This window comes from Mustelus asterias, chromosome 2 (genome assembly GCF_964213995.1).
Source record: "Mustelus asterias chromosome 2, sMusAst1.hap1.1, whole genome shotgun sequence".
Classification (NCBI taxonomy): domain Eukaryota; kingdom Metazoa; phylum Chordata; class Chondrichthyes; order Carcharhiniformes; family Triakidae; genus Mustelus; species Mustelus asterias.
Genome location: NC_135802.1, coordinates 109,663,474 through 109,688,932, shown reverse-complemented (window position 1 = coordinate 109,688,932; position 25,459 = coordinate 109,663,474). Strand labels below are relative to the sequence as shown.

The 25,459-nt window shown below is 44.4% G+C and overlaps 1 protein-coding gene across 1 annotated transcript in view; it reads left to right on the top strand.

Moving 5' to 3' along the window:
• The first annotated feature begins 3,149 nt into the window (after positions 1-3,149).
• Positions 3,150-25,459, top strand: part of LOC144503706 (dual 3',5'-cyclic-AMP and -GMP phosphodiesterase 11A-like) — a 277,419-nt gene continuing 255,109 nt past the window's right edge. Inside the window, exons 1-2 of the mRNA XM_078228466.1 lie at positions 3,150-3,284; positions 3,873-4,475. Coding sequence (XP_078084592.1) covers positions 3,150-3,284; positions 3,873-4,475 — 738 coding nt within the window. The remainder of the gene's footprint in view (positions 3,285-3,872; positions 4,476-25,459) is intronic.

Sequence of the window (25,459 nt, the reverse complement as noted above, 5' to 3'; positions counted from 1 at the left end):
AATTGAATTGCACTTCTTTGTAGTGTCTAAATAAATTATTAATGACCAGGTTACCATACTGTACTGTAAAGGCCATTCTTTGTAAAAGGAATTCTATATTTTAGTTGAGATTATATGATTGTGCCGTTCAAATCGAATTTATATTAAGGCATTTGCATTAATGCTATCATTGTGAAACTGATGTTCACTGAGATTGACTTGGGATCAGCAATTGAGGTATCCTAGTAGCATTCTCTTATCTGTGGAAGCAGAGTCCTGCACATATTTGTAAATAGACGTGCAGCCTTGCCCGTGGTATGCATGCAAGTTAAATAGGAGCGCTAGCAAGCAGTTGACCTTCTGCCAAGCTTTGAATCGTGAAATTTAAAAAGATTTTGCTGAGAACTTTTGAAACATGTAATTTGCACCAGGATGCAGCGATATCGCAACCAGTGTGTGCTAAAGTAGTATGACAGTGTCTTCAACTGATGACATTACACCGACTTCCTCAATGTAATTTGAGTGGCCACACCACAAAATGACTAAATCCTATGAAAAGCAATTTAAAAATCAACCCATTGTGTGTTTGTTATTGATGCAATGCACATCAAATCCTTGACGCTGCTTTTTCACCACAATCCGCGTGTCGGCATCTGCTTCAAATGTTTATCCACTTCCCCCGATTGACACAATAGTCTCTGGCTGAACCACTCCTGATAGCAAAACATTCCATTGCTCAATAATTCTGCCTAAAGCCTCTGTTGTTGCAAAAGTGTAGCAGAACAAAACCCATCCATTTTCCACACCAAAAGCTAACATTTTACTTGATCTTGTTTGATCAGCCTACCCCCCTTGTTCCTTGTGTAGTTGTGATTCATATTTCTTGATTTTCTCGGTTCAAAACCTACTCCAGGATATAAGCACAAAAATCAACGCTAACAGTCCAGTATGAGTGTTGCACTGTGGTGAGTGTCAAAGGACCCATGACATTATTTTAAAGGTGGGCCGGTGTGGTATTCCAGTCAAAATATTAATCATCAAATCAACTTCGCAGAAAGTAAGTTATCTGGTCATTATCACATAGCTGTTTAGAGGAGTTTACTGTGTGCATATTGGCTGCTATATTTCTTACATTACAACAGCAACTACACTTTAAAAACATTTAATTGTCTGGAAAGCGTTTGGAGACATCAGGGTCTTGAGAATCACGATTCAGAAATGCGAATCTATTTAGAAGTCGCAGGACCAATGAATGGATTCAGCAAACAACTAACGCAGCACCAAATTACCCCAGACTGATAATGTTGTCGGGTAAATTCTTAATAACCCAACCCTTTCCTGAATTTCAATATAGATATGTGTCGATATTTATCCTCCTGCTGTCACCAAAGGCACGATTTTGAAATGTGCATTGAATAACTGATCTGTATAGCAAATGCAAATTAGCCTTACAACCACATCAATATTTGTACGTGTCTTTCAGAATGAAATTTGTAGGCCAGGTCACTTTCACACCTCCGTCTAGTTGCCAGTATAGGATACAGCAATAAGACTCCATTGTGTGATTCACAAGGTCAAATGCATTTTTAAAAGTTACTACGGCTTGAACGGATTCAATTAAAACGTTTTAATTAGCCATAAAGAAATAAATTAAAGAGGTCATTAGAGAAATGAATGGGAGGTTTGGTGTCCCGGGAGTAAGGCGGGAATTCATTCAAATATTTGATAGGAAATATTTAACAGCAGTGAATACATCTCAGGGGAGTCCGCCTGACGTCTGAACAATGGGAGAAAAATCAATAGTAATTAAAGAGCAGCTTTAATGGTTCTGAAGTGGCTGAGTTTCATGGCTGATGGTGGAAAAGATCCCTGGCGATTTACTTTTCCAACGCTACCAACATCTCCTCAATCTTCAATGACCCTGCTATGTATGTTAAATTGTTCTGTCCTCAGTAAACTGTGTCAGGTCCGAAAACGAACCTACTGCACCCGTCCCTTCCGCCTTAGGCAAATGGAACAAGTGCATTGTGTTAGGTGGCGGTTCTGTCACTTTATTTAAGGACAGGTAGGCAGATGTTCTGTTTTGCCTGACCCAATATAGTAGGCTTGACGTCAAGTAACTGTATCTAATGGCAACCTGGATTGTGCCTATTAATAACAGACAACCCGGGACAGAAGCAGCGGCGTTGCTCGGCACCCAACTGTTGAAGCGGCAATCAATCGTGTGTACATTGTATGACAGAGAGTATTGGTCAGATAGACACCGCGAGCGCAATCTATTTCTGTCTCGCCTTGTGGGGCCACGTGGTTTCAATGTTAAACTTGTTGCTATAGAGGAGAGTGATATTGCTGAATGACAGCAGTCCCATTTTCCACTTTGAATTTCAGCTTCAACAACACGAACAGCAAATTAAAGTTGTCACATTTATATTGCTTCAATTTTTAAATTTTAAAATGTAGAGTTCTTTTAAAAGATGTTTGAAAAAGAAATCCTCTCGCGGCCAAAACAGCAAAAGCAATTGAGACCTTTATTTGGCACCGAGTACATATTAATTTTTAAAACATGTTCAACATTTAAAAATAAACAAGTAACTTCAGCATTTCAAAGTTACCAAGGGTCTTTGTCCTGTAGGTTTAGTGCATTGGCGGTTAAATCGCCGGGTGGGGCTGATTCTGATTTTAAAAGTCAGTGGGAACCCGCCTCTGTACAAACTTTCTAGCCAGGATTGCAGTGCTAAAAGGTTTATTTATCTCAGAGCAGTTACATCGCGACCAGAGCTGAAGAGATAGGATTTCTTCCCGACCCTGCACTGGTCTGCTACAGTGACTGATAGCTCCTGCTTCCTGTACACCTTTGCTTGGATTAGTTAATGAATGACAGAAACTAGCACATCCCCTGGATTAAGTCGGGCAGAACTTGCTCCTTGCAACTGACAGTGAGGAATCGGCAGAACTGCAATCTGTTTTCTGCCACTTTAATGGGATTCGGGCAGTGAGATGGCGATGTCACTGTTAGCGGGAATGCCAACTAATAAATAGCGAGCAGCGTTGTCTGGCGGCGATCCCGCCTCACTCCAGGCTCACACTTGCAGCCCCGGCTGAAGATGCTGTAAGTTTGTTGTTTTGGACCACACAGAGAACTTGCTGAAGCTCTGGGACTGGGAGGCGCCATGGCCAGCATTGACTTTTCGGAGATAGAAGCTTTCCTGGACCGACACCCGGATTTCTTCCAGGATTACCTGCTGAGAAAGGGCAAACGCGAGTGGGTCAGCAAGTGGCTGAAGGCGGAGCAGAAAGGCGCTAAAGTTTGCGGCTCGGCGGCCGGGGAGGAGGAGGAGGAGGCGGGCAGCATCTCCCGGACTGAGGGCAGCAGCATCTCCCGGGCTGAGGGCAGCAGCATCTCCGGGGCTGAGGGCAGCTCCTCCCGGGCTGAGGGCAGCAGCATCTCCGGGGCTGAGGGCAGCAGCTCCACCCGGGCTGAGGGCAGGTCCTCCCGGGCTGAGGGCAGCAGCATCTCCGGGGCTGAGGGCAGCAGCTCCACCCGGGCTGAGGGCAGGTCCGCCCGGGCTGAGGGCAGCAGCATCTCCGGGGCTGAGGGCAGGTCCGCCCGGGCTGAGGGCAGGTCCGCCCGGGCTGAGGGCAGCAGCTCCTCCCGGGCTGAGGGCAGCAGCTCCACCCGGGCTGAGGGCAGGTCCGCCCGGGCTGAGGGCAGCAGCATCTTCCGGGCTGAGGGCAGCAGCTCCACCCGGGCTGAGGGCAGCAGCATCTCCGGGGCTGAGGGCAGGTCCGCCCGGGCTGAGGGCAGGTCCGCCCGGGCTGAGGGCAGCAGCTCCACCCGGGCTGAGGGCAGCAGCATCTCCCGGGCTGACGGCAGCAGCTCCACCCGGGCTGAGGGCAGGTCCGCCCGGGCTGAGGAGATACCCGGACGCTCCTCTCACAAGGAGCTGAGGCGAAGTTTCGCCCGCTCCAGGGCCATGACCTCCCACCGCACCTACGACGAGCACGCGAGCCAGCGGGGGCCGGACTCGCCGCCCGGGGGTGGGGGCCGGAGAGCCCTCCTGAGGAAAGCCAGCTCCCTGCCGCCCACCACCGTCCACATCCTGAGCGCCCTGCTGGAGTCCCGGGTCAACATCCCGCAGTACGCCTCCGCCGCCATCCACTGCAAGCACCAGCTCAAGCGGTCCAACGAGAGGGAATTCTTCCTGGAGCTAGTGAAGGACATCTCCAACGACCTGGACCTCACCAGCCTGAGCTACAAGATCCTCATCAACGTGGGCATCATGGTGGGCGCCGACCGCTGCTCCCTCTTCCTGGTGGAGGGCCCTTCCCACAAGAGGAAGTTGGTGTCCAAGTTCTTCGACGTCCACGCGGGCACCACGGTGGTGCCTTCCTCCAGCATGGAGAACTCCAACGAGGTGCAGGTCCCTTGGGGGAAAGGGATCATTGGCTATGTGGCTGAACATGGGGAGACAGTCAACATGGCGGACGCCTATGAGGTAAATGTTCCCTTTTCCTTTTGCATTGCCCCAAGTCCCTCTTCCATTCCAAAACACAGGGATGGGTTGTTTTCTCACCTCTTCTCTGCCCATGTTTTAATGCCACTGTCTTCTAAAATTGAGCCAAAATTATTGTTCTGCCATTGGCTCATGGATGTGGGAATGAATTGACATAAATACATTTGGAAACAGGTGGGTTAGATTGGGGTAAGATTTTTTTTTAACATCTCTCAAGCCACCCACTTTTTAACTGAGGGCGGCATAGTGACATAGTGGTGTGGGTGGCATGGTGTCACAGTGGTCAGCACTGCTATCTCACAGCACCAGGGATCCGGATTCAATTCCTGGCTTGGGTCACTGTCTGTGCGGAGTCTGCAAGCTCTTCCTATGTGTGGGTTTCCTCCGGGTGCTCCTGTTTCCTCCCACAGTTCGAAAGACGTGCTGGTTTGGTGGATTGGCCATGTTAAATTCTCCCTCAGTGTATCCGAACAGACACCGGAGTGTGGCGACTAGGGGATTTTCACAGTAACTTCATTGCAGTGTTAATGTAAGCCCATTTGTGACACTAATAAATAAACTTAAACTTTAAAAAGCTTTAAACTTTAAAAACTGAGGCGTGGCAAGCAGCCAAAATGCTCACAGCAGACAATTGAAATATTTTGATGAGGCTGTGTGTCGTACATTTTCTGCTTTAAATGTATGCCTAACACATAGGCTTTGAGACACCTGACAGCTAAAGGGAAGTGAAGAATGCTGCATGGAAAAGGCAGGTGAGTTTCTAGCACTGCTTGTGGGCAAGAGGAGCACCAGCACCCTCCCTCCCAGTGATAAGATATCTTCCCCCTCCATCAGTAGGCACCCCCAATGTCACTGTCCTTGGTCCCCACAATTGGATCCACTCTCATCACTTTTCACCCCCCCACCCCCACAATAGCCTTGAGACCACTTCCCTAACTTATCGCTGCCCACCCCATGATCTGCCCCGGATCCACAAACCATCGTGTATGCACCAGCCTCAATTTGTTCCAACCTTCCAGCTTAACATGGAGTTAAACCTATCAATCAGGAGTGGATCCTGATTTAAATGAAAACTGGCAAGTGTTCAAAGGAAACTGGACGTTTCCCCTGAAAGAGCAAATATCAGGGCCTTAAGTCAGGAGGTAGTGATTTAGGTGATGCCAAATTATGCTGACAGTGGCAGAATTATTTAATTGTTTCAGGGAGACATTACATCTTGTCTGTCATAACCCCAAAGTCAGGTAAAGGTCAATAGATCTGAACAAGGGATTAAAATCTTCCAGGAACTTCCACAAGCTGAAAAATAATTTCCAGGGCAGTGCTCGAAACAACCCAGGAGATAAATCATGACAGAATTTTTAAAAAATGTTCTTTTCATTTTCTTGGAATGCTTGCTTATTAGTTACGATAATAGGACTTGGAGGATAAAATGCTGTCTAATAAATGAGAATCATGTAATTGAGTCATGACCAGTCTTATTTCCTTTCCAATAAGTGTGGGAAGACAATGTGCCACGAGGATGGACATGTTATGAGATGAACAGTAGCAGCATATGAATGGGGCAGTTGGAGAAAAAAAGCATGCAATGATACCTCCAGGAAAACATCGAATCAGCATTGGCAGCCCTAATTTGAACTTTCTTGGTTGTGTGTGTCTGGGTGCCGGGAGAACTAAGATGGGATAATGTCAGAAGGACACCAGTTTAAGCCTAGAGCCTCTGCCATTTGTAAGGGGCAGAACTTATATTTTCCCCTTTTGGTGTAAATTGCAGTCGAGGAATGGGCTTACAGGTAGGAGCTCTCCTAAGCCTGATGTTCCTGTAGCCATTCCTCAGTTGGGATTCAGCATTTATGAGGCGGGTTATACTGGTCTCCACAAGGGCAAGTGACCTGGGGCATTAAAGAAATGCAAATTCTTTGGAACATGATTCAATCATCTAATTGGGATATACGGTCCATGTGCTGGTGAAATGCCAGATACTCACATAGGCTGTATATCTCTGTGATTAGATGATTGAATCATGTTCCTTCGAAAGTACAGTCCACATAATTCCAATGATATCCATAGTTTCCCATTGATTTCTCCATGACAATGCCTTGGCCAGAGTTGACTTGCCAACCAGTCAGCACCTTTTTCTCTTGTAGAATAATTTGTTATGATTGTCCTGATGAGTGCAAGACAAAATACTCCAGCAACACATCTCTTTTTTCAGCAAAATCTTACACAAAGTCACTTGGCTACTATCCTTCTGCTCGTGGAAACAGTTTCTCTATTATTCTATCAAAATCTCTCTTAATTTTGAACAACCCCATTAAATCTCCCCTTCATTTTCTTTGCTCTGAGGACAACAATCCCAATTTCTGCAGTCTCTTTACATAATTCTTCTTATAATTGGTCCTATTCTTGTCCAACTCCTCTGCACCCTTTATGAGGCCTTGACTTCCTGCCTAAGGTGTGGTGATGTGGAGATGCCGGCGTTGGACTGGGGTAAACACAGTAAGAAATCTCACAACAACAGGTTAAAGTCCAACAGGTTTATTTGGTAGCAAAAGAGATGCAAGGACTGATTAGGGACAGTCAGCATGGCTTTGTGAGTGGAAAATCATGTCTCACAAATTTGATTGAGTTTTTTGAAGGGGTAACCAAGAAGGTAGATGAGGGCAGTGCAGTTGATGTTGTCTACATGGACTTTAACAAGGCCTTTGACAAGGTGCTGCATGGCAGGTTGCTGCATAAAGTTAAATCTCACGGGATCCAGGGTGAGGTATCTAAATGGATACAAAATTGGCTTCTTGAGCCAGAGAGTGGTTGTAGAGAGTTGTTTTTCAAATTGGAGGCCTGTGACCAGCGGTGTGCCTCAGGGATCAGTGCTGGGCCCACTGTTATTTGTCATTTATATTAATGATTTGGATGAGAATATAGGGGGCATCTTTAGTAAGTTTGCAGATGACACCAAGATTGGTGGCATGGTGGACAGTGAGGAAGGTTATCTCAAATTGCAGCGGGATCTTGATCAATTGGGCCAGTGGGCTGACGAATGGCAGATGGAGTTTAATTTAGACAAATGCGAGGTAATGCATTTTGGTAGATTGAAGCAGGGCAGGACTTACTCAGTTAATGGTAGGGCGTTGGGGAGAGTTACAGAACAAAGAGATCTAGGGGTACATGTTCATAGCTCCTTGAAAGTGGAGTCACAGGTGGACAGAGTGGTGAAGAATGCATTCGGCATGCGTGGTTTCATCGGTCAGAACATTGAATACAGGAGTTGGGACGTCTTGTTGAAGTTGCACAAGACATTAGTAAGGCCACACTTGGAATACTGTGTGCAATTCTGGTCACCCTATTATAGAAAGGATATTATTAAACTAGAAAGAGTGCAGAAAAGATTTACTAGGATGCTACCGGGACTTGATGGATTGAGTTATGAGAGGCTGAATAGACTGGGATTTTTTTCTCTGGAGCGTAGGAGGCTGAGGGGTGACCTTATAGAGGTCTATAAAATAATGAGGGGCATAGACAAGGTAGATAGTCGAAATCTTTTCCCAAAGGTAGGGGAGTCTAAAACTAGAGGGCATAGGTTTAAGGTGAGAGGGGAGAGGTGCAAAAGTGTCCACAGGGGCAATTTTTTCACACAGAGGGTGGTGAGTGTCTGGAACAAGCTGCCAGAGGTAGTAGTAGAAGCGAGTACAATTTTATCTTTTAAAAAGCATTTAGATAGTTACATGGGTACGATAGGTATAGAGGGATATGGGCCAAATGCGGGCAATTGGGATTAGCTTAGGCATTTTAAGAAAAAAGGGCGGCATGGACAAGTTGGGCCGAAGGGCCTGTTTCCATGCTGTAAACCTCTCTGACTCTATGACTCTATAAAAGCCACTAGCTTTTGAAGCACTGCTCCTTCATCAGGTGAGTGGGATTTCAGTTCACAAACAGGGCATATAAAGACACAAACTCAATTTACAAAATAATGGTTGGAATGGAGTCTTTACAAGTAATCAAGTCTTAAAGGTACAAACAATGTGAGTGGAGAGAGGGTTAAGCACAGGTTAAAGAGATGTGTATTGCCTCCAGCCACTCACCTGATGAAGGAGCAGCACTTCGAAAGCTAGTGGCCTTTGCTACCAAACGAACCTGTTGGACTTTAACCTGGTGTTGTGAGACTTCTCAAGGTGTGGTGCGCAGAGTTGGTACAGTACTCCAGCCGTAAGTTAACTAGTGATTTTTAAATGGATAGCACAAATTCTGTAAGGTGCAGTGAAATGTAATTGCCAGAGCCGTGACCAATGCAAATTTAGGATCGAATGGCTCCCGCCCACCCCAACATATCAATCTAGTGTTAAAAGGAAATGATACTTTATAGGATGCAGGTTACTTTTATAGCATCCAACTTGTCATCATCAGTTAAATTCATTGAAATGGTAACTAGCTGGCAGGGTTAAAATGATCAGTGTTACACAGCTTTGATAGCTTAAAGGTTAGCAGTAATAATTTAAAGGGGGAGAATGTTTTAGTTTTCCAAAATGTAATGTCAATATAAATGATCCAACAAACTGTTTTACCTTCGTCACTGCACAGCGACCAGAGCAATCCCTCCCACTAAGTGGCAAAACTATTTATTCAATTTATTTCTAAAGAAGATCAGACAAAACATTAAGACTACATTTTTTTCTGATTTCTTGACAGCCAACAGATATTATCATACAAATATTAATGCATATCTAGAATTCATCAAAAAGTGAAAGCTATAATAAACTGAGGCAGCATATGTTGGAAGTGTTAGGTGCTAGAGATTATATGAACTCAAGTCCAGTGCTGACAAATTGTTGGACCCTGACTTGATATACTTTAGATGGAATCATTACTGCCATTAGATCACGAATTGGCAGTTTTTAATCAAAATATATGATTTACATTCAAGTAGGAAAAATATTTCGGGGAAAAAAGAGCTGGCTAACAATAGCTAGAGGAAGTGCACAGCAGCAGTAATTGGAATTCTAATTGAATACTAAAGGCAGCATTTTCTGTTTCCCAGTACAAAAATAAGAAATGCCTATTTTCATTTTAACTTACGATCAGTTAACACATGGGAATGTGCAGTTCTGCAATTTATTCACAATACTGCAACTTCATTAGGAAACAAAAGCAGAGCCAATTCTAACACACCCATAAAATGACAAATCCATTACACTTCCTAAACAGTGAATGAGCCACAAAACTGATATAATAGGACAAAACATCAGTATACAAAAAAGGCAATAAACAAGGCGGTATGTCACTGAAAGAATGATTATAATGCCTGAGTTGGAAGAAGGTCTGAAAGGAGTTTATGACTTAAAATGGCACACAAAAGACCATGTGTAAATATTACTACCAATTCACAACAGAGAATATATATGGGCTCTGTTATACATTGGTCAAGAAAAGAGGCTAGATAAGAATTTTATCCCTAAGTAAGAGCACCATATAAGAAAGCAAACAAGATTACAATGGGTAATTTCTGTTTTGTAAGGCTTTGACACTGAATCTAAAGAATGCTACAAAAAAAAATAATAATTAGATCAGTTACAAACAAAGATCTATAATCTTCTGGCACTTTCACTTTTTACTTTTCATTAACAATAACAAAATAAAATAGAACCCTTTGTGCCTGAAACAGAAATTTTGCAAAGCCACAACCAGTTATCTCAGAAATAATCTAACTTTTGTACTTTATTAATTGATGTTCTCAATTTTGTGCCAGAGGGGCTTGGTAAAGTCATGATTGATATCTAAAATATGGATTAATAATTGACATAAAGCTATTAATGTGCATCAATTATTCTCTTTTGCTGTGAATTCACTGTAAGCAGAATACAAGTAAATGATTAGAATAATGATAATTTTCAAAGTAGATATATATTATACTACCTTCCTCTTCCCAATAGACAGCACTGAATAAACCTACAATGATTCTGTCATAAGCATTAATCATTCGGTGTTGTTGTCACTACGTATCATCACCAAAGATCACACTGGCTGCCAACATCCACTATAATATCCATTATCAGCAAAAAGGACAAAGCTACCCTTGAATTCCACTGTGCTGGGAAATACAAAATATTAGGAGTGATTTGAGAATTGTAATCTCGGTTGAAAGGTTCAGATGTCCATTACCAGCCATGAGAGATTTGCTTTCATTTTATGAGGTATCCTCTGAACATCTCCAGTGGAATTCCTCCTGCTTCAAGGTGTTGGCGAATGTGGACTTGCATTGGAGTGGTCCAAGATTATGCTTAGCAAAATGCAGCAGTAGTTTGCTGTTGGTTTCTGCTTCTGGCTTCTGGTTGACCAGGAAACACTTCAATGCGATTAGCATCTTGGTAATTACAGGAATTGAATTGACGATTCTCCAGCCCCCTGGCAGATACTTCTCTCAATAGAGGATGAAATATAATTTTGAAGGCTATCGTTCCCCTCATGATCCTTGGATGGATGTGTCCATCTAGGTCCAGGAAATTTATCCTTCTTTAGAATAATGGGGCGAATTTTACCATCCTGCCCACCACGGGAATTGGAGTGGGCGAGGGGCGGACCATGCAAAGGTCCATTGCCCTTGGGTGGGATTTTCCAGTTTCAGGGTGAATGAGGCCGGAAAATCTTGCCCAATGTCTCTAATACTTTGGTTTTATTATACTTTCTCCCATTTCAGTTTCAAGAATATTTCCTGATAGTCTTCTATAAACACTGATGTAAAGCACTTGTTGTAAATCCACATGAATTTCTATTTAATTCCCTTTTTACTGATTATTTGCTGATTTATTAATAGCACCACTCATTGGTTCCTTAACATTTCATAGTTATAGTTGAAGGACAGTTGATCTCTGCAATCACATGTTAATTGCAGAGGTTGAAAGACATTAAGTTTAGCAAGATCCTAAACTCCCTCCATTTCAGTAATCATTGATGTTTTTTAATAATTCAGATTTTAACCTCCACTTATTCTTCCTGGAAGTCAATTTCTTACATTGACCACACTATGTGTGAAGAAGTTTGTTTTGTGTCAGTTCTAAAAATGATTTTTTATTGATTTGGGCTTGTGCTACACTTCAGTTTATTTTGAAGTACTATTCAAGATTCACTTTTTACCATGTCCTTCATGATCTTCTGTACCACTTTAAGATCTTTGCTCAGACATCTCCTGTCCAGGTTGAAAAGCATAAGTTTCTCCAGTCTTTTCTTACAAATTGGATCAGTTTTAAAGATCAATTTGGCAACTATTCTCTGCATTGCTTCTTGTACTTGAATATTTCACTTGCATCTTATCAAAGCAAATGTAGTACTCGATGTGCTGTCTGGCCAGAGCAGCAAGTTGCTTGATCATGACTTTCTCTAATTAATATTCTATATTTTTAGCTACATGGAAAGAAAAAGCTATCAAATATACAGTGTCTTTCATTATTTCATGATATCCCAAAGATTATCCATCAATGGTGTACTTTTGAAGTATGGTCACTGTTGCAATGTAGGAAAGTGAAACCAATAAATTTGTTGCATAGTAAGTTTGCACAAATAGAAGAAAATACTTATTCATAATCTTTATTGTTTTAGTTATCAATTTTTAGGATTTTTTTCTATGACTGCTCTCATACCAAAATAATAATTTATTTGCCATTGTTTATCCTCTGCAGCTCCTTTTTAAATATTAGGTCCTTTCTTTCTTCTCTGATCAACCTTGTAAAACATTTCAGCAGTTCATTTTAATTATCCCAGTGAGTTAAATCTCCTCTTCCTCTGTAGTGTTCATACGTTTTATTTCTCTTCCTACGCTTTTGATTTATTTATTTTGAGTCACGTTTATTTTAGTCCTTAGCCTATTATTTTAGGAATAAGGAGGGACCCCCACCTCCTCCAGGTAAGGATGAATCCATCTGCTCATTGCCAACTTATACAGGGAAAGCTGCCATGTTGGACACTTGGCCGTGGGCCTTTGCCAGCCTGGGCCGGTTACATTCTAGTGGTGGTAGGATAGTGCTCTTAAATGGGCATTAATTTGCCACTTAGGTGGCTCAATTGGCACATGGGTGGATGGATTACCAAGTGACATACCTCCTCCACCGCATTTCACGCTTGTAGAATTGTGGTGGTGGCAGGGGTGGGTAGGTGGTGGACACAACACCTGCTGCATTTAATGTGCCCTCCTGCCTTCATACCTGCTGATGGGCGAGCATTACAACCAGCCCATAGTGTTGTGCAACCTCCACCAATCTATTTGCCAGTCATTCCTTCATTTATTTTTATGCTGCATCACTCACTCCAGGTTTTGGGTGTTTGATTTCCAGATCCACTATAACACCGTTGTGTTTGTCAGTCTCTGTAGGTGGTCTTTGCAAGGTGCTGTGTAAAGTGCCCCAGGTGTGAGCTTGTATTCCTTTGCATTTGAGGGTCCAAATCTTAGTTTGGGATTGGGAGGACCCAACCTACATTTCTGCAGCTTGTAGAATACACAACCGAACTATTTGTGACTATGCATGCTGTTTTTGTATTTTCACACTGAGGTCAGGTTTGCAGTCTATTTTGTGAACTATGATGAGGTGCAGGAGGAGTGTGGGTGCAGAGACGGGACCTTTAGATGGCCCTGCTCGGTTCTCCAACACAACAGCCCAGCTCCTAACATTATTTAAAGGCCCCTGAAACCACATGCTTTACCCATGTCCCCCCAGAATACCCATGTCCCATCTGTGCCTTCTGATGTATCTTCTTTGATCACTCACCCAGAATGTACTGTGTATAATCCTCAGAAGCCATGCAACAGCAATGGGAATTATTTTAAAATTATTGGAAACACACCAAACCTCTAACAGTTAACCTAAGAAAACCTTGAATGTAAACACACCGTCATGGACAGAAAAGAACCCAAGTGAGAAGAAGAACTAATAGGGGGATTCTTCAGGCCTGCTAACTCATGGTGAGTATCGCAGTGGGCAGACAATCGAGAGTCAGTGGACAAACAGGTTTTGCACCAGATGCCAAACCCTCCCAGGCCATGCTGCAGGTCCCAATCGGGTTCCTTGCCAGAGCAGGTAGGAAGCCTATAAATATTCAAATGGCCTCCCATGTATCTCACTACCAGGCTAGGAGGCTGATTCAACGGCTGTTCAAGATGTTCCTGCCCCTCCAGCCGGTAATCACGCAGTCGGGAATTGGTACAGCTCCTGATAAGTGGGGACCTGGTGGTCTGAGCACTGAGGGTTAATAAGTGAGTAGTCTCCAGTTGAAAGTTATACTGGGGTGTATGGGGGAGGTCTCGTAAAGCACTTGTGGGTAGTGGTGCCCATTCTGAGGTGAGGGGCTGACCTCGGGGGTTCTTCCTCCTCCTCTTGCCCCGCCTCCCCATAAACCTTGGGACACGGGAGTGGCCTGGCTGAATATTCTGATGTTGTGGGGGAAGAGTTTAGAGAAATCACTAAAATGCCACTCTTGGGCAACTGACCTGTCATTATGTAGCTTGGTGCCGGTTGCATGTCTCACCTTTGATATCTCCTTCCCCAATGATAATGTCGTGCGCTCTGTCCTTCTGCAAATCTGCATTGCTCTCAAAGGAATTCACTGGTACACTGGACTTGCCCATGGGTCAGGCAGTGACCCTGACCTGTTGGCACACCTCCATGAACTGATTCTACTCAGACACATTTGGAATTTTGTCCTTTCAAGACTGACTGTGGCCCATGTATAAACCCTCCCAATCTCTCTGTGACAGCTGCAGACCTGTCTTTCTTTTGTTACTTCTAATCAAAAAAGCCATTTCAAATTAAACTCAACCATGGTCCCCACATGAGAGACAAACTAGATCCAAGCTGACAGAATGAAGCATTGCAGCCCCTCTTGGGCTTGATCTAACACTTCATCTTAGCCAAAAGCCTGAGATGGCTTTGTTGGGGAAGGGGAGGTGCATATCAGCCAGGCATGAGTGGAAAAGTTGCTTGAGTGGCCACACTGCAGTTTGGAGTTTGATGACGTCCCGTGAAGTTAGGGAATCACTCGACTCAGAGGCCATGAGCAGGTCTGAGGGAGCAGGGGCCAGTGTCTGTTCCCTGCCACCTCACTTTTGGAGGAAGCAGCTCCTGCAAGCTGCATTGTTCAGCTGCAATGGGGAGAGTTTGTTGGTCTTCCAATGCTACATGATTCAGGGATAAGCGAGGACTTGAGGGCAACAGGGTGTTTGACGGGCTCTCTCTATCTCTCACATACTCTCTCTCGCGCACACAATCTCTCTCGCCCTGGACATCAGGAGGCCACGGGTGCTGGCCGCCCATCAGGCATAAGAGGGGGCCATGGCTGGTCATTCAATGAGCTGTTGGACAACATGTGCTGCTGACCGCAACTTCATAGGGAGACGGTGCAGCATCTGTGCCAGGCTTTAGTGCACCAAGAGGAGGAGCCCCCCACCCTGGATGAAGGTCGTGGCTGCCTTGAACTTTTATGCATCCTGTTCATTCCAAGGGTTGACAGGGGACCTGAGCCGCATTTTTTCAAATGTTGGTACACAGGCATATCTGTGACATTACAGATGCCCTTTATGCCTGGGCGTCTGATGACATCATCTTCCACCTGAACTAGGCCCACTAGGATGCCTGGGCTGAAGGATTCTCTGCCATTTCCTGGATGCCCCAGGTCCAGAGGGCAAATGATGACACCGAAGTCGTCATTCAAACTCCATGGGGTGCCCTTCATTAACAAGAAGGGATACGATTCCATGAACATCGAGCTGGTATGTGACCACCTTCATCTCTGTGAACGCTATCCTGGAATTGTGCACAGCTTGCACATCCTGGGACAATGAGATACTCGATATTTTTGAGGGTCACCCTCGGCCGAGGGGATGGCTGGTGGGGGATAAGGGCGACCCACTAAGGTCATGGCTGATGACATCTGTGCGGAGGCCCCAGACTGAGGGGAAACCTGTTACAATGAGGTCCACTCTGCCTCCAGGAGCATCATTGAGCAGTGCATAAGTCTTCAAGATGCGGTTCTGCTCTGACGGGGTACTACAATCCCGTCCCTAGAGGTTGGCACAGGTAATGGTCGCTTGTTATGTGCTGCACAACCCTCGCACAGCAGCAGGACAATATGATGGAGATGAAGGAGGAGCGGGCAGCTTAGTCAGAGGAGGAGGACAAGGACCACCAGCCCCCCCCCCCCCCCCCCCCCCCAACCCGGCCCCTTGCGATCCTCAGACCCTGCCTTTGCCAGGCCCTGTTCCCCCTCCTTTCCTTCATTCTGGGCTCCTTCCCACTCCTCCCCCCCCACAATCCTTCGGCTCCATCTTCCCCTCCCGTACAGCATTCCTCTCACTCCCCCCACCCCCCCCACACACACACACTCCCTCCAACGGTCAGCATGGCATCATACCAGGGTGCTGGCCCTGGGTTGGCAGTGTTAGCAGGTCTCATAGCAAGGCTGGAGGGTGATGACGCCTCGCTGTAGGGAAAGCTGTGGTGCTCTTCAGCATCTGAATTCTGACTCCAACCTTTCTGATGACAGCCCGCTTACCTCTTGATTTATCATTGTTGGAGTGAAGTGTTCACTCGATTCTACATAACAGTAAAGGGCCGGGGTTGGTTAGGTTCCAGGGTCAGATCATCAGGGTCCTGCATTGGTGATGCTGTCAAAGGCAGTGTGTAGCACTGTTATTCTCCAATGCCCCTGATTGTGGAGGCCCTGTGGGAAGATCAGGGGTCCAAGCAGTCTACAGTGAGCTCCAGAAGCCTCTGCATCATCCGACACTGCCAGTCCTGGAGGCCTGCCATTGTCTGCCCTATGGTTCCAATGCCGTCAGCCATGGCTCTCAGTGACTGGCACATGAGCCTCTGTGATTGGGCAATGCTGTTGATGTCCTTAGCCGTGGTCCTATGTGACTGGGCCAAACTCTGATGCACATCAGTAATGTGCCTCAATGCCAGTGACATATCTGTGTGTGACAAGGTCCAGATGCCATGGCCACAGCCATGGACATCACTGAGTGTGCCACGCTTTGGAAGTTATTAGTCATGGTATGGACATCTTGGCCCAGGCTTTCCGCTGCCACCCTTGAAGTGTTGGCCTGGGTACCACTCAATGCTGGCACCATCTCCTGCGAGATGAGGCTCCCTGACTCCTCCAGTTGTGCCTCTGTTTGCTTGAAGGGCGCTGACACCCCTAGCTCTGTAAAGTTTAGCTCTGCTTTTTCATATTGACTATTACTGGGATGAACATTTCCAGAGGCCAGACATCTGCCTTGATGCCAGCAGTTCTCGGGAAACCATCAGCCCTCTGACTGGCTGCTCCCTTGGATGTTCCAGCCTCCACCCAATGTGCATTAGCAGCAGTGTGGTATTCACCAGAGAGTGCCCCAGAAGTCTGTCCTCAAACGTTTCGCATCGGGGTGAATGTCACTGCACTGGTGCTTGGTGCTGGTGAATGCAGTGGCAGTGTGTCCGTGTCTTTTTTGGAGCTGTCACCTGGGGTGCTCAGAAGGGTGGCACAGTGGGGTGCCACCCCGGATGCCCTGGCCTCATCTGTCGCAGATCCTGTAAGACAAAGGACATGGGGTCAGCTGGTGGAGATGTCATGTGTGGGGATGATTAACGCATTTGAGATTGAGATCATCTGGATCATGGTGCTTTGGGCTCTTACTTACTCGGGGCCTGCCGACCTCGCAGTCAGCAACAGCTTGCTCCTCGGTCTCTCCCACGATTTCCAGAGCTCTCTTCAAAAGGGTTGAGGACTCGTACCTCGGTGATATTCCTACCCGTCTTCACCCACTCCCAATCTTTGTCTATGTGGACACAAAGGTGGCCAAACTAGGATGGGGTTTGATAGCTGGTGGCATGTGGCCAGTCCAGTTAGGAGGTGTGATGTGGACTGCGGTGTGGTGGGGGTGGAGGGGGGGAGGCGGGGGATCCTGCCAACTCATGGGGATCCTGCCAACTCACGGGGATCTTGCCAACTCATGGGGATCCTGCCAACTCCCCTCCTCCACAGTCTCAAGCATCCTCTTGACCTCTGACTTGAGAAATCATGGAGCCACTCTACTCTTGGCCATATCGCTGGCTGAGGGTGTTGCTGAAGGGAGCGCTGAAAGACTGCTCCCGCTTGTAGAGGGCTAACAGCTGAATCCCGACTGCAGCGAATCAGGTGCCAGGCATTGTAAAGTCTGCGTGAAACAGGTCAGGGAAGAGCTGGCCCATTAACATTTTCTGAATCATGAGTGCAGATCGCTGATAGCACCAGCGGGAAATCCTCCAGCTTTCCCGCTGGCTTGGGCACTTAGCCCCAATTCGTGAAAATCACGGCCATAATCATTTTAAATGCCTGTAAGGTTTGTAAAAAGATAAGAAACTGCAGACACATTATGTGATTATAGGTTCATAAATGTTTCAATAATTTTAAGACTAGCGCTGAGCTGAAACTTTTGAAATGCAGTCAAGCATTCATAGTCGAGCAACTGTCTTGAACGTTCCATTGACACAACAGATGTCCATTTCATAGCAAGTGCCTGTCAATCAGTGGAGGGAGGCATGTGGAAACCAGTTTTGTTTTACTTTTAAAACCAGCCAGATCTGGCAGTTCAATTAAATCAGAGCACAAATGCATGACAGCAGAGGATACCTTTTACAATTTTCAGAGCAATATGGTGCTTTATCCATCGGAAAAGTACTGTCATGCATGTGAACAACCACACAATGCTGGTAAACATGAAAGTCAACTTGCCTTTAAAGGACAGATGCCTATGATAAACACACCATTTGAAGGTGTGCAAACATTTTATACGTTTTATTTGAAATGTTCCCACCTCCTTAGTAGGCTTTCTGTTTTCTATATGAACTCTCAAACCTAATGTATTTTTAACAGGCTTCCAAATTCCACACCAAGTGGTGTGAGAGGAAATCTGATTTTCCTCCCCATTTAAAATTGAGAATCTGACTTTGGCTTGTGGGGGTGGCGGGGGTGGGGGGCATAGATAGGGTAAGGGGTTGCATCTTGCACACCAGGGGCTCAAACTTTGCAGAGTCATGGAGATTCTCTGGACCTTAAAAATGGTGGGCGGGGTCCAGATATGGAAGTCCTGTTCCCATTTTCACCAGACTGCATTTTGCCATTAGATGAAAGGGGATGTCTTGTAATGCAATGGTAGCATCCCTACCTCTGGGCCAGAAGCTCTGAGTTCAAGTCCCACTTCATGGGGTGGAGCGTAACTCGCATGAGGGAAACCCAAACTCTGCAGGGTCATTTGAACTCAGTGCTGAGTGCAAACAAGTCCTATCTTTGCTATAGCAAGAATCTTAATCCTCAGTGTGTGAGTTATCGTTTTATGAGCAGACTTAAATGCTTGGGAAGGGCAGATGAAATATATAGGAATGTAAAATTATTTAAATCACCAACCTTTTTAAAATGGAACAAAAAGCCTGCTTGTATTAATGGGAGTTGGAAAACACATGTCAAGCATCATGGAATCATAGAATCCCTACAGTGCAGAAGGAGGCCATTTGGCTCATCGAGTCTGCACCAACATTCTGAAATAGCATCCCACCTGGCCCCTATTCCCATAACCCCACATATTTATCCTGCTAATCCCCCTAATCGAGACATCTTGGGACATTAAGCAATTTACCATGGCCAGTCTACCTACCCTGCACATCTTTGGTGGACTGTGGGAGGAAACTGGAACATCTGCAGGAAACCCATGTAGACACCCATGCAATGTGCAAACTCCACACAGTCACCCAAGATGGGAATCAAACCCAGGTCCCTGGCACTGTGAGGCAGCAGTGCCAATCATTATGCAACTGTGCTGCTGAAGTTATTTAACTCCCAGCCCTTTAAAAACTTGGGAGAAAGAAACAGCAGAGTTGAAAAACATCTGTTCAGGAATTATAACAGCTGTTTGTTGACATTATCCCAAGGGCTATCACGATTAATAGTTGACTGTTTTCCACAACCCATCATTCTCAGCAAGAGATCTTAAGTTTACAGTTGATTGACAGCTCAAAGATGATTAAAGGATTTGCAGTCTTTGATGTGGGACTGAAGACAAGTGTTTTTTGTTTTGATTAGGGATTAACTATTTGAGACGCTTGAATGGACAATGATGATTGGGAGTTTTTCTTTAATGATAAGTCATTTATTTATTTCATCTCGAGATGGTTCCTGAGGTCTGCCCATGGTAGATACTGGATGAGTTGACATAGATGATAAGGGGCAAATGGTGGTGGGTCAGGTGACATGTATTGGCATAAATTGGTATGGATGGGACATTTGGAATTCATGGGTGATGGAGTGTGAAGGTTGAGGGCTGAATATTTATTATAAAACAACTGTGACAAATGCCCACGAACTGTGGTGGGCTTTTCAAATAGCCTATCTCAGCCAGACTGGGGCAAGTAAATCTGAAATAAAATGCAAGTACAGGAATGATGTAAGTACTGGAAATAAAATGTCAGGACCAGAGACTTTTGTGGAATAGAAAACTAGCCAGTGGCTACCTCCAACCCTGCGTCTGGATGGTGGTGGTCGTGACTCCACCCCATACTCATGCTCTTAGACCAAAGATTGCACCATTTGGGACACTTCCAGAGGTGAGTGTGCCAAGCCAGCAAATTTCCCCACGCAAGCTACATCCCTTCAGAGCGAATACCCAGCCCAAGCCATCACAAGATTGGGAATGCAGAGGGAAATCGGATTTCCTGCAACAAAAACCAAGTGTGGCCATCGGCGCACCAAAACAAGTTTCTGCACCCGGAAGAAAATTCAGTCTGAGATGTCTAATCAGTACAGTTAGTTTCATATCTTCTTCTCACATAGGATCAACTTCATTCACATCTTTTGGTTTTGAGCCATGTTTCTGTAACTGTTCTTGCAAATCCCCAAATTCAATCATTCCATCATTGGTGGCCATACCATCAACTGCCTAGGCCCTAAGCTCTCGTACTGATTCCCAACATCCCTCTTCCCCCTCGTCTCCTTCAAGACGTTGTGTCTTTAACCAAATATTTGTCCTAATATCAGCTTTTGTGGTTTGATAATTTTATTTTGATAACACTTCACTGAAGCACGATGGAATGTTTTGCCAGATTGAAGGTGCTGTGTAATGTAAGCTGTTGTACTGCATTATAGTTTTCTATTCCACAAAAGTCTCTGGTCCTGACATTTTATTTCCAGTACTTGCATCATTCCTGTACTTGCATTTTATTTCAGATTTCAGTCTGTCTATTTGTGCCCTCTGACATATCATTCTAGACGTTGACATCCATAAATCCCTGCTGCCTACCTTCTGCCTACCTCACCTGGCATCCTGTTTTCTTCCTCTCCCCCGCCCTCTAGTGTAAATAATTCACAATGGCTGCTTCAGTTCTGGCAGATTTCTTTGTTCCTCCTCGATTTCAGTGCATCATGTCTCTCCAATACTACTTTGTGCTCTGACCGTTTTCCCAGTTGGCTGTGAAGGTGGTGGTGTTACTTTCATATCAGCTTGACCGCCACTCATTCCATTCTGAATTTTCTTGGTGAATTCCCTACATTTTGCAAATGCCAAAAGAACACCACGAAAATTTATTTACATTTTCATCTGTTTTTCATCAAATCATTTTGTTTATAACTTTTGAACTATCCATATTATTTTCTCTGTTAATTACCCCAAATAGGCCTCAATACAACACCTCCTGTACCCTTGAGTATCCCTTCCAACATTTTTTCCATATAGTACATATTATACTAGTTTCAGTCAGACATCTCACCATCATACAAGTATCAGCTTTATTGGATCTTGGACTGGGTCTCCTGAAAGGGTGAAGATTTAGGATTTTCACAGAAAAAGAGAACATTAATAAGCAGTGTTATGGAACTCGAGCAATATCCCAATCTACCTCTGTTTGTGTACATGAACATCTATACCCGAGCTAAAAACCTTCTATAACTACAATTTCCTTGTGCCTTGTAGATTGCATTTTGTCCAAACTGTCCTCGAACTACCTATTCTGAGGCATTTAAGGCAAAATGCACTTTTGGTGGGAGTCAAATGGAGGTATTGGATTGGCCACCATACACACCCAATTTCCCACTAATAGAGGGTGCCTGATATTTTTGTTATAAAATCTCACAGATGGGGAAGCTTTCTTACTAATTTTACCAATCTTAATTTACCTACCATTCTTCATTCTCTTTCCACCTTCCACACTAATTCACTGTTTCATGACAACTTTGACTTGATAGGAGTTAGATATCATCACAATCTCTAATACTTGATCCTTTTGGTCATTTCACTTAATTACAGTATTACAGTATTTACACTCATTTATCAAAGTAATACCTTTTTACTTCACTTATTCCTTTTGATTATATCTACACTGTTAAGTCCACGTACATTCCTCTCGAAGCCATAATTCTTTTTTTAAAATTAGCTTGTTCTGCAATAAGGCAAACTTTGTGCCTTGATTTGATTTGATTTATTATTGTCACATGTATTAGTATACAGTGAAAAGTATTGTTTCTTGCGTGCTATACAGACAAAGCATACCATACATAGAGAAGGAAAGGAGAGAGTGCAGAATGTAGTGTTACAGTCATAGCTAGGGTGTAGAGAAAGATCAACTTAATACGAGGTAGGTCCATTCAAAAGTCTGATGGCAGCAGGGAAGAAGCTGTTCTACAGTTGGTTTGTACGTGACCTCAGACTTTTGTATCTTTTTCCTGACGGAAGGAGGTGGAAGCAAGTATGTCTGGGGTGTGTGGGGGTCCTTGATTATGCTGGCTGCTTTTCCGAGGCAGCGGGAAGTATAGACAGAGTCAATGGATGGGAGGCTGGTTGAATGATGGACTTTATTCACGACCGTTTGTAGTTTTTTGCAGTCTTGGACAGAGCAGGAGCCATACTAAGCTGTGATACATCCAGAAAGAATACTTTCTATGATGCATCTGTAAAGGTTGGTGAGAGTCATAGTGGACGTGCCAAATTTCCTTAGCCTCCTGAGAAAGTAGAGTTGTTGGTGGGCTTTCTTAACTATAGCATTGGCATAGAGGGACCAGGACAGGGTTGTTGGTGATCTGGACACCTAGAAATTTGAAGCTCTCGACCGTTTCCACTTTGTTGCCGTTGATATAGACAGGGGTACGTCCTCCACTACGCTTCCTGAAGTCAATTCTCCTTCATTTTGTTGATATTGAGAGAGAGATTATTGTCCTTGCTCCAGTTCACCAGATTCTCTCTCTCTTGCCTGTACTCTGTGCCATTGTTTGAGATCCGACCCACTACGGTGGTGTCATCAGCAAACTTAAAAATCGAGTTGGAGGGGAATATGGCCACGCAGTCACAGGAGTATAGTAAGGGGCTGAGGACACAGCCTTGTGGAGCAACAGTGTTGAGGATGATCGTGGAGGAGGTGTTGTTGCCTATCCTTACTGATTGCGGTCTGTGGGTTAGGAAGTCTAGGATCCAGTCGCAGAGGGAGGAGCAGAGCCCCAGGCCTCAGAGTTTGGAGATGAGTTTTGTAGGAATAATGGTGCTGAAGGCTGAACTGTGTCAATAAATAGGAGTCTGACATAGGTGTCTTTGTTGTCTAGGTGTTCCAGGGTTGAGTGTAGGGCCAGGGAGATGGTGTCTGCTGTGGACCTGATGCAGTGGTAGGTGAACTGTAGTGGATCCAGACAATCTGGGGGGCTGGAATTGATTGGTGCCATGCACCAATCAAACCTTGCGAAGAACTTCATAATGATGGATGTTAGAGCCACCAGATGATAGTCATTAAGGGACGCTGCTTGGCGTTTCTTTGATACCAGAATGATATCCTGCAACACAAATACCTCAATCATATTCTTCTCCTTCCTATTGCCTTTTAAACCTACTTTTCTCAATTTGCTAGCTATTACATTTTTAAAAGCAGACAGTTGTTTTGTTATATTTTTTCCTTTTTGTCCTCTTAAGTTTAACTTCTCACAGGTGCACCTTGTGATATTACATGTCGGGTTCCCTATGACTTCTAATTATCATAAGTGCTTTCATTTTGATTTAACTTTCTTTCATAGCCATATTTATTTTGAAGTGATTTGTCTGTAAAATATTAGGACAGTATTCGCTTTATAGTTCTTCCATTCCTGTTTAGTTTCACCTGATTGGACTGAAACGCCTCGCAGCTCTGCAGCCTTTGGAGAATCGTGCTTTCCCAATAGCCAAATACTGCCCCTTTTTTAAATCAATATCCAAATTGGATAACGCCCAGTGGAGTCCATCGACTTTTTATCGCAATGTTCCCCCTCCCTGTCTATCCAGCTCACTGTTGGCTGAGTGTTCTGATGTGATCTGACCAAGGTCTTTAAAATGTTGGAAGAATGAGAAATTATTTTTGTCTGATGGAGTAAACTGGAATGAGGAGACATGCATCCTAAAATTAGAGCCCAGTCATTTAAGAGGGAAATCAGGAAGCAACTTTTCATTCAATGCACAGCAGAAATCTGGAATTCTGAGCTCTGAATGGCTGTGGACGGTGGAAGCATTCACGGAATCACAGAATACTACAGTGCAGAAGAGGCCCTTTGGCCCATTGAGTCTGCACCGATGCATGAAAGGCCCTGACCTGCCCACCTAATCCTAGTTCAAGATAGACAGATTTTTGTTAGGTAAGGATGTCCATGGATATGGAGCAAAGACTGGTAAATGGGGTTGAAGTGCAGTTCAGCCATAATTGATCTAAATACTGGAGCAGGTTCAGTGGGCAGAATGGTCTATTTTTGTTACTCTGTTTTGTAGGATAATGAGAACCCTCATGGAGTGGAGCTGTCATTTTATTGTTTACAAAAATCATAGTTTTCAATGGAGTGGTGATGGGTTACTGTTCACCTCAGGAGTCTGAATTGTTGTGGGAACATGTAGTTTGGACCAGTGCGTAGTGATAGTCAAGGCTTTGATGTTCTCTTCATCACATGGTTGACCAGGAATCGTTCCTGCCGTTATTGCTTGCCATTGTCATGTATTGGGAGGATTTTGCAGATTGATAACTCAAGCTGTTTGGCTGAGTTGTGAACGCAGCTTCCTTTGCCATCAATTCCTGGAGTGGGACTCGAACCCAGAGCTTCTGGTTCAGAGATAGGGATGTTACTCACTGCACCACAAGACCTTTTCAATGTAATAACCCTTTACTTTTGTCTTGGTATAGAATTAGTTGGTGTCTGTATGCCTTAATGCTTCTGCATGTTCTTGAAAATTTGCAGGATGCCTTTGGAATAGTAATGATTTAATGGTGTTGGAACACCATTTTAGTTTCATGCACCAAAGGTAGAACATATTTTATTAACAAGATTGAAAGCACAACATAAGAAACTTTATATATCAACACCTTATGCCAACTTGTCTAAATAACCGGAATGTATTGGAGAAAACATTAAATTATAATTTCAAAGCAATCTTTAATGTCTTACGTTGTGACAGTTCGGGTGGTATTTGCAACAGGATCTAATTATGATGGATCCCTTTTTTGCCCATCCACTGTAATTTCAGGCTGATTCAGGAGTAGGTGCACAATGCCTTTCTCACATTGGATCGTTAGCAATATTGGCTATTGAGGAATCCAGCATGTTCCTTGCGCTGAGTTAAAAACCTTGGGTACATTTCATAAATCAGTTGTGCTTCAAAACTAGAGAAATGACCCCAATGTTTTATAGATTTTCAGGCTGTTTCACTAACACTGCAGTTCATAATGATCTCTCCTCCCATTATGCCAGTAATATGTTCAGGTCCCCATCCAATCAGTTCAAATCCCCCTGATCCTTTTGAAAAAGAGACTAGATCAGTGATGCAAGTAGCGAAAGGGTGATTGTTTTGCCTTATGCAGAAGGTCCCCCTGATAAAATTCAGCCCCTTCTTTTAAACAGGAGCTTTCTCTCTGTAAATGTTTGGCTGTACCTTACACAGTGTGCCTTTGGAGACTTTGCATATCCTGGGGGGTAACAATTGCACAAAA